The sequence below is a fragment of the Gracilinanus agilis genome, chromosome 3 (genome assembly GCF_016433145.1).
Source record: "Gracilinanus agilis isolate LMUSP501 chromosome 3, AgileGrace, whole genome shotgun sequence".
NCBI classification, from domain to species: domain Eukaryota; kingdom Metazoa; phylum Chordata; class Mammalia; order Didelphimorphia; family Didelphidae; genus Gracilinanus; species Gracilinanus agilis.
In genome coordinates this window covers 619,841,583-619,859,074 of record NC_058132.1, presented here as the reverse complement: position 1 = coordinate 619,859,074, position 17,492 = coordinate 619,841,583, and the positions used below count along the sequence as shown (strand labels likewise).

The window sequence follows — 17,492 nt, the reverse complement described above, 5'->3', positions numbered from 1 at the left end:
ATGCTCAAAAATCTCTATAAAAATAAGCATAGAGTAAATTAAATTAAGCCTCAGGCGTATAGAGGAAAACATATTTTTGCTGCTTGCTTTTGTTATTGGGGATTTTTTCTCAGCCAAGGCAAAATTGATGAGCAGCCTTAAATTTGCTTTCATTTCCAACTTCTATGTAGTCTGTCTCTCAAAGCTTTTACTGGCTACTGAGAAGGGTGACCAGGTTTTATTGCTGCCATACAGTGGGGGTTGGGAGGTAGGGAAGGGGCTTCAAGCAAAGAAAACAAAAACCAAAAGAACAATTATCTTTAGATTGAGGATAGCTTTGCAGTTTCTGTAGTTTAGTTAGAGAGAAGAGGAGAGGAAAGAGGGAGGAAGAGAGAGGAAAGAAAGATTGTAGAGAAGGGGAGAGGAAGGGAGGAGAAGAGAGGAAAGGGAGGATGGCAGGGGAGGGGAGGAGAGAATCAGGGAGAGAAAAGGAGGGGAGGAAAAGGGAGAGAAGGAGAAGAGGAAAGGGGTGGGGAGAGGTGAAAAGAACAGAGATATCAGAGAAGAGGGAAAAGAGAGAAGAAAGGAAAGGTGGAGGAAAGAAGTGGGAGGGAGTGGAAAGGAAAGGAGGAGAGAAGCTTCTAAGTGTCCAGTGCTTTGGTCCTTACTTGTTCCTGGCAGCCCCCTAGCTCTCTAGAATGCCCTTTTCTGCACATAGGCAGTGGAAGAGAGGAGACAAAAAGTACCAAATGAGCTGGTCAAACATTTGTACAACTTTTCCAGCTTTTACAAAGAAGGCCTTCTATACACAATCTACACTTGGAGATGAACTTGGAAAACAAAGAGGGTAGAGTCCATTGAAACTCACACTTTAGCTTTGCCCAGACAAAGCTTCAGCTAGCAGCAGCTTGATGTGAACAAAAGAAGGCAACCTTTTTATAATTCAAGGAGAAAAGAAGAGAAAACAGCTCCACAAAAGGCCGAGAATAGACATTATGGGCCTGCAATGAGGGATGAATTATTCAATGAGCCCCAATAGCTGCTGCTCCAAGAAGTTTTATGGACTCTCCACCGTGGAAAAAGTGGCTATTTTCACCTACAAAATGTTTCTAGTCTTTCTACTCTTCTAGCTATGCCGGCTGCCATTCAAGAGAAACTATGGCCGTCCTTTAAAACCAGAGTAGTCCTCCAGAAGAAGGATAAAAAGGAAAACAAAAACCCTATCCATTGTTACACGCAAACACACACCTCAGACTCCAAAGCCTAATTTAATTTGGGGTTGTCAGGGAAGCTGCATCTTTTAGTCAACCCCGCCTTTCCCCTCCCTAGCCCAGGAGGAAATGGCTAGAGATGCCCCGGCCAGGACTGGAATGGCAACAAAAGCAGGGTGTAGGTTTAAGACAAACCCAAACACTTTCTCTTCAGTATCTGGACACCACATTAGAAGGAAGGGAGAGGGGAGTTCAGGGCATTGGGCTTAGCCCAACGGAAAAACAGCAAATATTTATAAAGTAGCCTGGATGACCTGACAGTCAGCGGAGGGAGGTACTTTCTCAAGGCAACCTTCTTCAATCCAGTATCGGCAGTTAGTGAGAATTTATTTTGCTTTCATTCTTTATTACTTTTGAGTCTATTATCTAGTATCTGCTCTTTTTAAAGCCTGGGTCGGTAGCAAGACCAAGTTTTTATTTTTCATTGGCCAGTTACTATGTTTCTGAGATACCATTAGATATAGGAATAGGAGGGCGAGACATCAGGTGGGTTAAAAGATGTCAAAACTTCAGGCAGCCACTTCTTCCCTATGCCCTACATTTCTTAAACGAGCCGCTGCAGGGTAAACGCTGGGGTGCAGTACCAGAAGGTCGCGCACGCTCGGCTCGAGCTGAGCTAAGTTGGACCGGCCCTCGGAGCTTCTCTCTCCTCTTTATTCTGGCTCCCAGCCGGACTGGGGCTGGGGCAAAGGATGGGGGTGGAGCAAGGAAGAAGTGGGGAAGGGGGTAGCTAGGGAAACCATGGCTTTTTTGCCTTCTGGAGCCCAGCTGCCTTGGCTGCCCTGGCTGTAGAGGATAAGCTTGAGGCTCCCTCTTGCCAACTCGGGCCGAAGCAAGAGGCTTGGCCGCTGGGTCTCGGCGATGGAGAGATGAGACGCTGGCTGCCGCCGCCGTAGCGGCTCAGGGTGACATCGACAGCCCTGAGCTCAATGGGCCCCTCTGTTCCCCCTGCGCAGCGGAATTGGCCCTTAGGCGCAGTCACAATGGACCAGTGCCCCCAGTCATGCGCACTGCGTCAAAGGGCCGCTCCGCCTTCGGCCCCTTCTCTTTCGCAGAGCTGCTCTCTGCTAACTCTACCGGCCGAAGCCGACTCAATTCCCTCCTTTATGTACTTCTCACTTTCATCTAGACGCAACCCTCCCCCCCTTCTTTTTTCCCCTTATTCTTGCCCCAGGCTCACATTAGCGAAATTTCTGCGACCTCCCTCTATTTTTTTTTTTTTATTTTAAAGAAAGCCTTTAACACAAAAGCCGTGACCAGTCAATAGAAACTGCTCATTCTCCTCCTCCTCCTCCTCCTCCTCCTCCTCCTCCTCCTCCTCCTCCTCCAGCAGCAGCTAGGGTGACGCTTTTCCTGTTTGTGAGTTTTGGGAAACATTTTTACTTTGTGCTGTAATGGAATTAGAGGACAGATGACGACTGTAAACTGGACACGCGACTAACAAGCCTCTAGCTTAAATATTTAGATGCAATGTTACAATTACTGGCTTGTTGCACAGGCTTTGAAGTGGCTGCTCCTGGGATGGGGGATGGGGGAGGGAGCAAGGCTAGATTGCCAAATTGATGTTTTGATTGGGGTCGGAGATACACTTTCATTGTTGTGTGTGTGTGTGAAGTTAGCAAGGGAGTTTGACAATTTTTTTTTTTTTTTTGGTCAGAGTTGTGGGACCCCAAACAAGAATGAGTTCGGATATTTACTTTTAAAACTTTCACTTCGAATCTCACGGCTTGACAATGGGGGGAGGGGGGAGGAAAGGAAAAAAAAAAAAAAGAAACCCTTGTTTTATTTATAATTTCCTAAATCTGAGCAATAAAGTATTTATTCGCTTCATGTTTCATTTGGAAAATCCAATTGCTTTAAGAAATATCAGAAGGGGAAAAAATAACCACCTAAGTGGTATTTGGCTTGAGGTGGCATTTTTTGGTAGTTTAAAATACTTGAAAAGTGTTTTAAGTATTTCATTACTGGGGGAATAAAAACCTCCAGCAATTTTATAATTAGTAGGGCACTACTTAAATAGAAGGAACTATAAGGCCAGCTTTTCACGCTGGTGTGTAGAAGACATTTTGGAAAAGGCTAACTTTGTTACAGATTAAAATCATAGGGGAAATGACTTTATGCTCATGCCCGTAGGTCTTTTTTCCTCCTTAAAGTAGACAAGTCATTTTTTTGAACCTAGGGTTTGTTTATTCCATTTAGACTACAGCGTTATCTTTTAAGAATAGTTTTCTCTGAAATAATTACATCATTGAATTCCTAAATTGGGCACAGGATAAACTTCTAGATGTGAATATCAAAGTTGCAAGTGAATTGGAAGACTGATAGGAATTCTGGCAATATTTAGCTGTAGAATTTGGAGTTGGGTGAGTGGGAAAGGAATAGGTTTTAACTAAAACAGAAGACATAGAAAGTGAAGATCTTTTGGTAATTCATGCACACTCACTTCTTTTCTAGGCGTTGAGAACATGCAAATGTTCTCATTAAATGCTTGAAAATTAGATGTTTATTTTTGTATTTGATTTGGCTACTGATAGCACTGGAACACGACTGGGGTTTGCGAGAGAGTAGCTGTACTCACGCTGATAGATCATTTAAGAGTCCCTAGGGCGAAGTAATAAAAGTGGGATGAGAAATGAAGTAGAACTAGCAAGTGCTCTTTAGTTAAGGAGAAACTGAATGAAATGCTAAGCAATAAATCTACTGGATACAAATTTTTCCATATAAATGTCATTTCAAATCCACGAACAAATACTTTTTGAGAGGGAAAATGCAGTAACCGTGAAATTAAATTTTAAAGTCTTAAACGTAGGCTCTGACAGGAGAGGTTTTTATCTTTTGCTAACGAAAGGAATGTACACTTAAGTGTCAGGCAGGGAAGAATTTTCCCTAATTTGTTCCGAAGTGCGCCCATTCCCTCACTGTTAAGTAAGGCGCCTTAACTCTGCAAGGCTAGGGGGGAAATAATGAGAATGTAAAACCCTCAAACAAAACAAACCCCTCAATTCTGACCAGTGAACTTGAGCCATGTGTGGAGATGCTTGAGTTGTGTGATGCTACTGCTAAGACAGGCAACTTTCTTTATGCGGATGAATAAAGATTCCAGAACTATAAGGCATGTACATATATTACTAAGGAGACACTAAAAGGCAATTAAGAAGTCATTTTAATGCCTTATCTCACTGGTTGCTCCCCGGTTGTTTTACAACTGGGAATTAAAATCTGAAAAGGAAGTTTTCTGTGTCCTGGCCAAATATTGATTAAGTAGTTGTTTGTTGATACTATTGTTACAAATTAAAAGGCCAGTAACTCTGCCCCTTGTTCTTCTTCCATTGTAACTGATTCTTAACCACTGAGATCAAAGTAGGATCATTTCAATTTATCTGTCTTGGAGAAGCTTTCTGTGCCTCGGAAACCTCTCTGGATTAATGGCCAAATGATCTTTAAGGAACGGTAAATGAACAGCTTCCATTTTGTAGCAATCATGAAACACATCTTCCCAAGATGCTTTGAATTACATATAGTTATTTCATGTTTAGAACTAAAGCTGGATTGGCACATTAAGCATCAAATGTAGTCTGGGTTTGGGGCTAGTAACACATACATAGGAGGAAAAAAAAAAAAAAAACCAACCCCTAACGCAGTCAATTTCCTTTAACTTGTCTTCCTGGTATGACTTAGAGTTCCACTTTTTCTACTAAACAATATGGCACATAATTAAACTCACAGGCAACTGAGAACTATATTTACTACATTTTCTTCCATGTGTTTCCCTCCTTTGTTTATTTATAGATGGTTAGATGATTCTCATTTGTATTTATTACTCCTTGTAATGGAGAAGTAGATGTATGTTTGTATGTATGTAGTTGTAGTTCATTTATAAGTAGACCGCTATGAATTACAGTAGGACTAAACTATTCCCAGTTGTACAAGATAAACTTTTAATTGTCCACTGAATTGGACTTGAATTTATTTGGTGTCATCAGGAATTTCAGGATAAAAAAATATATCATTACATCACATAAATGGAAATTAACATATTGAATGCCAGAAGAAATATTTCTTTGGAGATTTTTCTGGCTTAGTGTTGACTTTTAGATGAAATGTCAAATATTTGAGTCAAAGTTCTCAGTACATTTGAATATGTCCTTTTATTGTTATGATAAACGTCTTTGAAGGGCATCTTTTTCTCTTGAAATTCTCAGCAAGTTGCTTAATTTGAAAAATTTAACAGATTATACAGAATCAAACTGTAAAACTAATAGCAGATTCTATTTTTAAAAAATTAGCCACCTACATCTTAAAAATCTGGAAAGTTTCTTCCTGTCTCTGCTCATTGATCACCTATATATGAGTTTCGGCTGTGCTTAGGTCTCATTTTTGTTTTATTTGAGAGGGTATTTTGGTTCTTTTCTTCAGTCTGTCTACTCCTGATAATGACAAGATCTCTACTAGTCACGCTGTATGTGGTGTAGAAAGGCCATACCTGATCTAGTCAGCTAAAAGTTACAGTCAGAAGAGTTCTGGAATGGTTCAGTGTCAATGACATTAATAGGGAAAGGGAGAGCACTTGGATCTGTGATTTCACTGCTATATGAAACTCCTTGGTGAAGAACTTCCCTCTACAAAAGCACCTTGGCAACTTCTCTTCAACACAGAATCTTAGAGAATTGTCTAGAGCCCTCAGGTTTAAGTTTAAGCATCTTGCCCAGGATCACATAGGCAGCATGAGTCAGACAGGACTTAAACTCAGGTCATTCTGACTCCTTTGCCAGTTCTCTATGTTCCAATGCCTCTTTGAGGCACTGTTGCACCTAAATGCACCTTTGATGCATTTTATGCACCCATATAGTGTTTTGACAGGCAGTCAATCAATTAATAAATATTAAACATTTATTAAGTGCCTATTATGTTCCAGGCACTGTGCTAAGGACTAGGAATACCAAAATAAAAAAGAAAGAAAGAAAGAAAGAAAGAAAGAAAGAAAGAAAGAAAGAAAGAAAGAAAGAAAGAAAGAAAGAAAGAAAGAAAGAAAGAAAGAAAAGCAAAAGATAGTCCCTGCCCACAAGTAGTTCACAATCTAATAGGGGAAACAACAAACAAATATATACCAATAAGCTATATGCAGATAAATAAATACTATTTAACAAAGAGAAAGCACTGGAATTAAGAGGACTTGTAGAAGATGCTCTTTTAGGAGAGACTTCAGGGAAGCCTAGAAATGGAAATGAGAAGTGAGAGTGTTTCAAACATGGGGGACAGTCATTGAGAATGGCTGGAACTGAGAGATGGACTGTCTTGTTCACGGAATGGCCAAGAGGCCAGTGTCACTCAACAGAAGAGTACTTAGCAGACAGTAAGGTATATGAAGACTGAAAAGGTAGGAGGGGCCTAGGTAATGTTGAATGCCAAAAGTGAATTTTGGATTTGGTGCTGGAGGTGATAGGGAACTCTTGGAATTTACTGAGTAGAGGGGTGGGGTGAGATAAAGGAGGAACATTAGTAAATGCACTGGCAGAAGAAACAATATAAAGTCTAGGTTTAAACCCTGCCTCTCACATTTACTAGCTGTGTAGTTAAGGAGATGCCTTGATCTCTCTGAGACTCTGACCACTATCTAAGACTAAAAGAAAGAATAGGTCTTGACCATTATAGTTTAAAGTTCACAAAACATTTTTATTCTCGTCTCATTTGATCCTTTTAACAACCCTGTGAAGTAAGTGCTACCGGTGGTTTTTTTTTTTAAATTATTATTCCCATTTATTACACAGGGAAACTGAGGTTTGCTAAGTGACTTGCCCATTGCCATTCAGCTAAGGGACATCCAAATCCCAGAAGTCTCCTTTTAAATTCAAGGCTTTACCACCTCCTTTTTTGAACCATATCACACAGCTTCTCTCAATAATTGATACATTAACATTTCATGTGTTAACGTAGTAAATGGAATAAAATTCAGCCCCTCTCCCCAAACATAAAATATGTGTTCAGATAAAGCAAGAGATTCTAACTCCAAGATTCAGCTTTGAGGGAGGTGGAATTCTCTGCTCTAGGGTGGAATTAAGAGAGAAGAGCTTATGACTATATTGCTGCCATCAAATCCTTTCTCTTAAAAAGTAAGTAAAAGAGTGAAGTGAGTTGTTAGTGATTTCTCACTAGACAAATACTCTAAGGAACTTACAGTATCATAGATTTTGATTTGGAAGGGACAGAGATCATTTCATCTAGCCCCCTAATTTTTTACAGTGGAGGAAACTGAGACCCACAGAGGTAAATTGACTTACAATATTTAAGCACAAGTAGTCTTACCCCAAATCATGTTACCTTCCATTATACTGTACTGCCTTGTGGGGAAAAAAAGTGAAAGCTAGGAAATAAGATACATATTTTAAATGCATTAGGTTTTTTTTTTTTACCCTTGTACTTCGGTGTATTGTCTCATAGGTGGAAGATTGGTAAGGGTGGGCAATGGGGGTCAAGTGACTTGCCCAGGGTCACAACATTAGGTTTTGATTGATCTCTGGATTCTGAGTTTTGATTATTGCATCCAGAATCCTCTTGCTATGTCTTATCCAGTACTCTCCCACTGTTCAAAATTTGCTGGAAGTAAGAACCAAGTGGAATCCTTTTTGATCTTAGGAAGACGAGATTTCCCCCACTCATTTAAATGTTCAGAAGAATCTTAGGATCATAGACTTAGGGTTTGATGGGACCTTAGTGGAGCTGAAAATTGAACTCAGATTTTGTGATTCCAGAGTTCCAGAGCCAACATTTTTTGCACTCCATGGTGAAAAGCCAGATTTTAACTTATGCTTTAGAGAACTGAGCTGAACATTTAGTACATGCCATCACCCATCAACTATCATTTACAGGTTGCTTAGTCAGTCAGATCTGTGTCCATCACCAGAAGAATGTCACAGGAAGTTCCCATAAAACTATGCATGATGTGATTATGTTGCTTACGGAGTAGAATGGATCTAATTACTTCCCGTTTTCATATAGTTATCATTACTGACAAAGTCATCCAAATTCAGGTCAGTATTACCCTCAAAAGACCTCTTCAGCAGCAAGCCATAAAAGGTTGACTTGTCAAAGCTAGATGTAAATGGGATGTTTGGACAAGTAATTGGAAGGATAAACTTGACAACTTTGTAATGTTTCCCTCTATCTCAAAACACATTTTCACATCAAAAATAATTTAAAATTTTAACTTTTTACTTAAAACATTTTTTTATTAGAGAACCTTTGCAGTATGTGAGAATTCGAGTTGGGTTTCATAGTATGTTTTCTCTAGAAAGATATTTTCTGTTAATTGCCCACGTCTCTTCCCTCTGTTAATAATCTCCATTTTATCTTCTCTTTACCTTATTTGGACAGTGTTAATGCACAATAAGTTTGCTTTTAGAATGTGTGCTCCTTGGGAGCAGAGGCTTGTTGTTGTTGTTGTTGTTTGTCTTTCTTTGTATCTCAAATACTTAACCTAGTGCCTGGAACAGAGAGTAGATATTTAATTGCTACTCTATGAGGATTTAGAGATCTGAAGATGACATGTTATACTTCCCCAATAGAATGTAAGCTTCTTGAGGGCAGGGGCTGTTGTCCATTTTTCATTTTGTCTCTGAATTCCCAGGGCTTTGCACAGTGTCTGGTATATTGTAGGACTTTAAAAAGCTTGTTGGATTGACCAGATTGACCAGGAATAGATATGACTTCAGTGGTGTAAAATAGGAGTTTGCAGCTGACCCCATGATGTGAAAAGAATTCTAGTTTTAGAGTTAGAGGACCTGAGTTCAAATGCTGCCTTTTCCTCTTATTACCTGTGTTGCTTTTAACATGTCAGTTAGCCTCTTTGGGTCTCAATTCCTCATCTGTAAAAAAGAAGCTACTTGTTGATGATCTTGAAGATTCCTTTCCAGCTCAAAACCTATGATATTATGACCCCTTTGCAGTAGGTTACAGTGATTTAATCAAAGTAGTGTACATTTTATTGACTTCATTCTTATGGTGGTAATATAAAATATCTTATTGGGGTATTGTTAAGAGGGAAAACCTGTTTGCTAAAATACTTCTGACAACAGTGACCACTGGCCTACACCCCTCCCCCCTCCAAACAAACCCCCCAAAACTCCATAAACCTCTGTTGGTCAGTTTAACTCAACAGAGAATTTCTTTAAATTGAAGGGCTTTTATTCAATCTAAATTTATCGTGGAAGCTACAAAATCCTATGCAAACTCCATGTTTAGAAGAAGGGAATTTCCCATTGGTAACCAATCCAGTTCAGAATTGATCCAGCTATTAACCAATAAAAATGTATGGTCCTAAGGACAGGAGATTTGTTCTACCAAGAGACTCAGGAAATTCTTAAATTTACACATAAAGCTGTTACTTTTCAGAAGGTTTAAATTAGTGGAAAGCTATTTTCAGAACTTTAGCATCATACTTTCATTGTCTCTTTAAAAATGTAATTTTCCCCCAACTCTCATCCCTGCAACATACCCAATAGGGATACTCTTAAGAGCAGTGACAGGCAAAGGTGCCTTTAATCCCAAGTGACAATACTTAGCTATTTAGAGGATTTAAATAGTAGAGGAAGAGAACTTCTTGTAAACAGGCTATTGGTACAACCAGTAGGTTACTTTTAACAAGGAGTATGTGTATGATGTATTTTCCTATAGGTCCACATTTTTTTAAACATGAAATTTCCATTTTTCTTCTCTAAGACTTGAGAGTCTATCTCCATCTCATTGATCTCATCTTCTTAGCATATGTGCTGTAACCCTTCCTTTCCCTTTATCCATTATTCAGTAAATATGGGATTATTTTATTAGTTGTTGAAGGAGATAGAAATGTTTTCCTTTTACCTAGGATCTACTTTAACATATATGTTACACAAGAAACTAGTCATTCAGATATTTTCCAGTGATATAACTATAGCGTAAAATCTCAGACTGACATGTCAAGATTGTCAAAGGAAATATAGTCTCTTCCATATATGGGAATATACCCCATAAGCACACCTGATTTGCATCTGAACCCCCCTCCCCCAATCAAGAACTTCATTTAATTAGAGGCACACTTCTAAGTTATAAGAACAGGATTGGTACCTCTGGGTCCACAGAAGGTTGTAGTGAATGGGTTTAACTTTGTATTTTAGTCAGTTCTACTATGACCATGACCTAAGAGTATATACACTTGAATTTTTCTTTGTGGCCTATCTACAGAAGAAACTGACTCACCAGAAAATGAAACTAATGATGATTTTTTAAAAGCCTGAGAGAAAAAAATGACCACTTGTATTGAATGAAAAAAGTGAGTTTGCACTGATATTTTTAAAGAATTGATTAATTTTGCAGCTTTGAAAATAATAAAAACTTAAAAACAAATTTCATGAAATTGGAAATTGGTTTTGAAGATTATAGCCCTGAATGACCAGTTTTTTAAACTCAAAAAGTAATGCTTTTCTTAAATTAAAATTTTTCTCTTTTGAAGCACTGAATTAACCTTAGTGTTGGACTTATCTGCTGGGAAAAGGGTATCAGGAAGACAGTCTCTGTTTTCTTCTGATTCTCCCATGTGTTCTTTCTTATTAAATTTTATTTAGCTTACACTATTACACTATTTCCTGCATTTTCTGGTTAAATATTTTATTCATTTTGCTCTATTTTTTTGCCCAGTAGTTGCATTTCCTGATGATTCCTCTCGAAGCATCTCCTTTTAACATATTTTTCTCCTCCTTTAGCCCCTGAGTCTAGAAATACTAAGAGAAGCATTTCAGTATATTATTGTTCTAGCCCACTGACCACTTTCATATGTCTAGTTACTCTTTTTAGATTCAATCCTTCTATTCATTCAGTCCCTAACTTGTTTGGGGAATTTTAGATTCTGGGAATCTCCCTGTACTTAACATGTCCATATGTCGTTGTATAGAAAAGTTGGGGAGGAAAACAGAAAAACACCTTTTAAGAGGATCGATGGGGAGCCCCTCTTCGTGTATTTCTAGCTGCTGGAGCAGCTTGGCAATCCTGCCACTGGAGTGAAGGTTGTTTTCTTATCCCCACATGCACTGGTCTGACCTGTCTCTGAGATAGGTCAGGTTGGGGCACGGCCCGTTTATGCAGCTGTTGAGGCTTAGGCATCCCAGCAGGCGGCCAAACGCACAGGCTGGAAAGTGCTCCTAGTGAACAGATAAAAATGTCCTCAAGGGCCACGGGGTGTTCCGAAGGGGGGGTATTCCCTCTGACGCTCTGATATGTTTTAGATGACAAATCTAGGGAAGGAAACTTCTGGATTAACTAGTCCAACCCTCTGCCTAAAGAAAGAAGGAACTTTTGGATTCTACAATCTCACTAACTCGAATATCTTGAATGATGACTGAAATGAAGTTCTTTCTTGGGAGAAAAAACTGAGAACTCTGAAGAAAATGACGCTTGACAATTTTATTTCCTCTTTTTTTCAGTACTCAACTTCTTAATAGTAGTTAGCATTTATATCCTGCTTTAAAAAAGGCATTACTTAATTTGAATCTCATAACAACCCTGAGAGGGAGGGGTTTTATTACCCCTATTTTACAATCTAGGGAACAGAGGCACAGAGAGGTAAGTGATTTGCCTTGAGTCACCCAGCGAGGGAATGTCAGAGGGGATAGATTTGAATTCAAGCCTTCCTGACTTCTGACTCTATTGTTAGTGGTTGTTATACCACCTTTTTCGTTAGAAAACACCACAAAGTCAAAGGAAACTTTCCCTCTTGAATGGTTAGCTTACTTTTTTCTTCCCTCCCATTCACCTTTACTTATTGATTGTTTTAGCACTGAGACTCAACTTCTCTCATTTTCCTTACTATGTTATGGATAATTGTAATGGATAATTGTATATTTAAGAAATGTACATCAATGAAAAACGGTGCCATTATTTTTAGAAGGATATAAAGATTATGGCTAGTCTAGCAACTTAAATATAGAAGGAATTTGTGCCTTTCAAAGTTCACACTGGTCTTTAGTTTTAATATTATGTATATAGATTAGAAATAATAGAGCATAATTTGTCCCCTTTGATTCTTTAGAAATGGTGTTCTGTGAGTTTGTGGGTTTCTGGAGGTCTAAAGTGGCAACTATAAAAATAATACATAGCATCTTCTTTCTATTAGCATCCATAGAAGATTCATTATGTTTGTCACCTTATCTTGCCTCTTCGTAATCCTTTCAGTTTCTCTTCCCCTAAGATACAATGGTTGTTGATGTTTATGGAATAAATACCTGATTTTCATGAACTGAAAATTATAGTCTGAGAAATCAGTCAAGCAGAACTATTTTAGAAGAGTAACTCTTTCAAAAATTGCCTGAGAAGCCTTGAGAAGTAAAAGTCAATAAATGTGCAGTCAATGTTTCAAGTCATTCCTTTTTAGGCATGGGCTTTTTTGTTTGTTTGTTTTCAGGAGACCAGGACACAAGCAGACTAGGGACCTTTAAAAATTAAAATCCTGATCCAGTTAAAAAACAAAAATAAAACGACACCTTGTTTTTATCCTTCAATTTCCCATCTCAACACCAAAGAAAGTTAGCACATATTTCTGTTCATTAGAAGGTAGGAGGGTGGCTTTTTCAATCCTAACACTATTTTTTTAAACATGGATAAAAGTCAATGAGATGATCTGAATTCTCTTTCTATTCATGTTCATAGGGAAGTAAGTCCAGAATTTGATGACTTCTCCCACAATTTCCTTATGGAAAAGTAAAGGATTCATATTTAGGTGATAGAAATAGGACTGGGTATAAAAGCTTCTACAATCATATGTATGCAATCAGAAGCAATCTTCTTTCCCAGGCTGTACCTAATTTCCTCGGAATCAGTCCTAGAATTTGTGATGCTCTGATTAGTTAGTACCTGTGCAAACTATTTGGCCATGCAGCTCACAAAAGATGCCCAGGAAAAGTCAAATCCAAAAAGGAAAGGTATGTTTAGTGAATAAAGTTACCATAAGGTTCCTGCCATCTTCTTCTATCTCAAATTCCAAATAAGCTTTTTACAGGAACATTTTTACAATGTGATAATACTTTAGGACTTAGGAGCTTTATTGATCATCAACATAGGTAACTAAAGAGGGGGCTGAATAGAGTGAATTTGATCAATTAAAAGAGAACCTAAATAACCAAAGCCAGAAGTTAATTTTTCTACCCAGAGCCATTACTATCAATTTTATTTTATTTTCCCCCTCAAATTACAAAATGATAGTTTTAGGACATGGAGATTATTTAGGCAGTCACTTCAACTTTACATTTCATTTTTCCAGGGATGATGAAGTCTTACTCTCAGGGATTTTTGGCTTTCCTCATGAGTTATATTTTGGGAAGACCTTGGACTTCTGAACTTCTCTCAGTCCATTTCTAAAAGAGGAAGGAACAGATGAGTACTAGTGGATGGTGTTCTCTTAACACCTCATCTGGTCCAACGAGAAGCTATATCCATCCACTAATGGGAATTTTCCAGATGATCTCTTCATAGAATCATAGATTTAGAGCTGGACAGGGACTTGAGAGAACATCAGGTCTAACTCTTTCCTTTTATAGATGAGGAAACTGAAGTACAAAGATGATGAGCTCACATTCATACAGGCAGTACAAGATAGAGCCAGGATTAGAATCCAAGCCCTTCTGATTCCAAATGCAGTGATTTTTCTATTCTTTCATGATATGACTGATCATGAAAATACAGGAATAGGTAGGAGTGTGTGTGTATGTGTGTGTGTGTGTGTGTGTGTGTGTGTGTGTGTGTTTGTTTTGGGAGGTAGGTAGAAGACGACATAAGGAGAAAATCTTATGTTATTTGAAGGCAAAATCTGCCAATGGTTTCTGAGCATGCCAAGTTCCCACAACTACTTTAATTTCTTTCTCTCTAAGAGATGAAAGCAAAGGAGAGAGTCATGAAGCTGGGATTTCAGCACAGGAATTGAACCTTAAAAGGGGTCAGAATAGAAAAAAGGGCAAGAAGGAAAACAAGAAACTTTGAGAGATTGCCATAAAGGACCAGACCCATCTGGGCACCCTGTCCTTTTGGGATTTGGGATCTATGCTTAAGCAGGTACTCTTCTTCCCTTATTATTATTTCATTTTAACTCTATTTCCCATCGAGGGAAATTCTGTTGCTTTATAATCCAAGACCTTAAGATTGCAGACTAAAGGTTAACTCCAGTGAATTTCTTCTGATGAAATTAAGGGCTATAGCTGTTTATCTGTTTTTCAAAAGTCTGTATAGGCTAGGGCTATCTAGTAGAGGAAAAAAGCAGAAGCAGGGGTAAATAACAGCAGCATTCATGTCTATATCTACTGCATTTAAACCTAGGCTCAAAATGTCCCACAACCTTCTACAGGGAAATGTGTGCTCTATGTTTTTTCCATAATTAGCTTTTAAATTACGGCAATATTTTCCCCCAATATTTGAGCTGAAGAGCTGTGTTAGGAGAGGCAACATATTGAGGTGGATTAAGTGTTAGCTTTGGAGTTCAGGGTTCAAATTCTTCTTTTGGCACTGAAATAGACATCACTTTACCTCTTTGCACCTCAGTTTCCTCATTTGTAAAATGGAGATCATGATGGATTCAGTGTCTACTCATAGGGCTGTTGGGAGTTCGAAACGAAATAATGTATATGAAGTATATTGTAAACCTTAAAACCAAATTTGTCAGCTACTATTAGAAGGATAATGCCAATGTCAACATTTATGTGCAACGATGAAATACCATTGTGTGGCTAGGAGACATGTTTACCCTTTCTTTCATGGATAGATTTTTCCATTTTATTCAATTTAATACAAACTATTTCTATACTTTTCAACTAAGGATTTTTCCCTGAAATGAAGCCTCTCTTTTTTTTTAAACAGAAAATTAAATTGATTAGGAAAAACAATGACTATCTTTCACAGTTTAATTTCCAGCATTGGAAGTTTACTTGGAAAAACTTTAGGAAAAAAATTATGGTTGTCCCCCTGCCAGCAGTTTATGAGGAATCATTTAGCCAGAGAACAAAGTTTATATTTTTAAAGCACATGATTGAAATTTGTTTTCTAAAACTCCTTCTAAAAATGCTTTGTCCAACTCCCTTCCTGGTCAATGGCAAGAAGGAAGCAGGGCTGATTTTAGGTGAAATTGAGGGGAGGTATGTTACTGGTGCCCTCTTCTTCTCCTTTCTGTGTCCCTTCTTCTTCACTTTCAGTTAGGTCAGTTCTTCCTCGCCTCCCCCATACCCAGAGAGATGCCCAAGGTCACAGTGAAAGAACTGTGCCTCCTGCTTCCTATGGCTGTGTTCTTTCAATTATACCTAATTTCCCCTCCGGAGCCCCACCTCAAAAGACATGTTTATCACCAATTATAATTGTCCAGGCCTCTTTCTGGAGCTTCAGAAAACTCATGCACACTCAGCTTTCCCAGGTTGTACTGCAGTCTGTTGTATATTGCATCTAGAAGGGGTTCATTCTCTTTTATTCCTACCCAAACAAAGTTGTATATAGGAGACCAATTAAGGGGAGTATAACTATGCTCATTAAACTTTTTAGAAAATGATAATTATTTCTTTGTAGATGGTTTCCTTTTTAGTACACAGGGTTTTACTTTATGCATTTAAAACATTATTTTAAGGAGTTCATAGGTTTCATTAGACTCACAAAGGGATCCATAACACACAAAACGATTAAAACCTGCTGTTATAAGTGGACATTCATCTTCACTGTTTAATAATTAGTATCTCTTGGGTTCTAAATAAATTTCTTACAGGGATATTTTTTTCAATGTGATAAAATATTAGGATAGGGGAATATTATTGATCATCCACAGAGGCAACCTAAAATAGAGGGCTGAACAGATTAAATTTGATTAATGTAAAAAGACAATTTGAATAATCAAAACCAACTGAATAATTACATCCAACTCTTTGGTGCCCCATTACAAAGCCTAGACTATTTATAAAGAGTCTGCCATCTTTGCAAGAGGATTTCTAATTAATCTCAATCCAACCCTTGAACTTTTGTTCAAGGAAACGCAGAAGAGCACTTTATATATGGTAAGCTCTAGTGAAGTTAGTGGCCAGTTAGGACTTTGCTCTCTCCAAATTATAAATATCCCCTCAGGTTCTGGCGTCCCTTGGAAATTTCCAGATTTGTAGTGTCTATAGCTGCTTAGGGTCCAGAGGACTCTCTAATCCAGTATTATTCAATGAGATCTACTTTGATGTTGGACTGCCTCTTGGTACCAAAGCTCCCCCTGAAAATGCATTCTGGGATATTCTTGGTGTTTCAACTTCAAAGTGAGTTCAGCTTTATAACAAACAAAAATAACGAAACACATTTCTTCTATAGTATGTTCCTCATAACTGTTTTGTGAAACAAGTAATGCAAACATTCTAGAACTCTTAGCCCAGTGTATTAGAAGAAAGTGATGGTGATAGTAGTGGTGGCTGGGGCAGGAGATGAGAGATTATGTCTGTATCTGAGCCATTTTCCTAGGATAGGCACCAAATCTCTGGAGTGAAATGCCATTCCTTAAAAGTTGCTCCAAATGAGAGCAAATCCTTGGCTTAGTGAGGCAGGACTGTTGCACTCTAGGACATTCACTCTAGTCAAGGGTGGACCCATGAGTCATATCTGTGACATGGTAGAAAGCTTGGAAAATGCACACAGAACACCCAGTTTTGCCACTAAATTAGCTATGTAACATGAGTAAATCGTTTATTCTTTCTCTAGACTTCATTGCCTTTAAAAAGGAGGCGGTTATGCTCAATAACTTTGAAGATTTTTTCCCAGTTGTAAAATTCTAAATTTCTTCGGTGCCTAAAGTCTCTTTAAAAGTCATCCAGCAGTGTTAGAGCCTCCCTGATCTTATCACATGAGGCATTTGATGGTGCTTGCTATTGGTTTCTGATGAGGAAACTAGATCTTCATATGTTCTGAGAATTATTAAAGTTGTTGCCCTCCTACTTCCCACCCTACCCCATCCCCCTATATTTGAGGTAGCTAATGTATTGTAAAGGTTAATTTAGACATCCTTATATGCATGCATGTGGCCAGGCTTCCCCCACCTCCTACCTAGTGGGATTGATATGGTCTTGCAATTTTGCCCATGCTATACATTCCAAAAGTTGTGAGTGTATGCATGTGTTTGGAAGTTCAAATGATATTCCTCTTGGCTCTTGGTTGTGTTGTAAGAAATCCAAATAGAGGAGAAAAGTGGCCATCATTCTTAGGGGACCATAATTATTTTCC

At 38.4% G+C, this 17,492-nt stretch overlaps 1 protein-coding gene across 1 annotated transcript in view; it reads left to right on the top strand.

The window, feature by feature from the left end:
* Positions 1 to 1,748: 1,748 nt before the first annotated feature.
* PAX3 (paired box 3) overlaps positions 1,749 to 17,492 on the top strand; it is a 105,745-nt gene continuing 90,001 nt past the window's right edge. Inside the window, exons 1-2 of the mRNA XM_044669445.1 lie at positions 1,749 to 1,813; positions 2,088 to 2,358. Of these exons, the coding sequence (XP_044525380.1) occupies positions 1,749 to 1,813; positions 2,088 to 2,358 (336 nt within the window). The remainder of the gene's footprint in view (positions 1,814 to 2,087; positions 2,359 to 17,492) is intronic.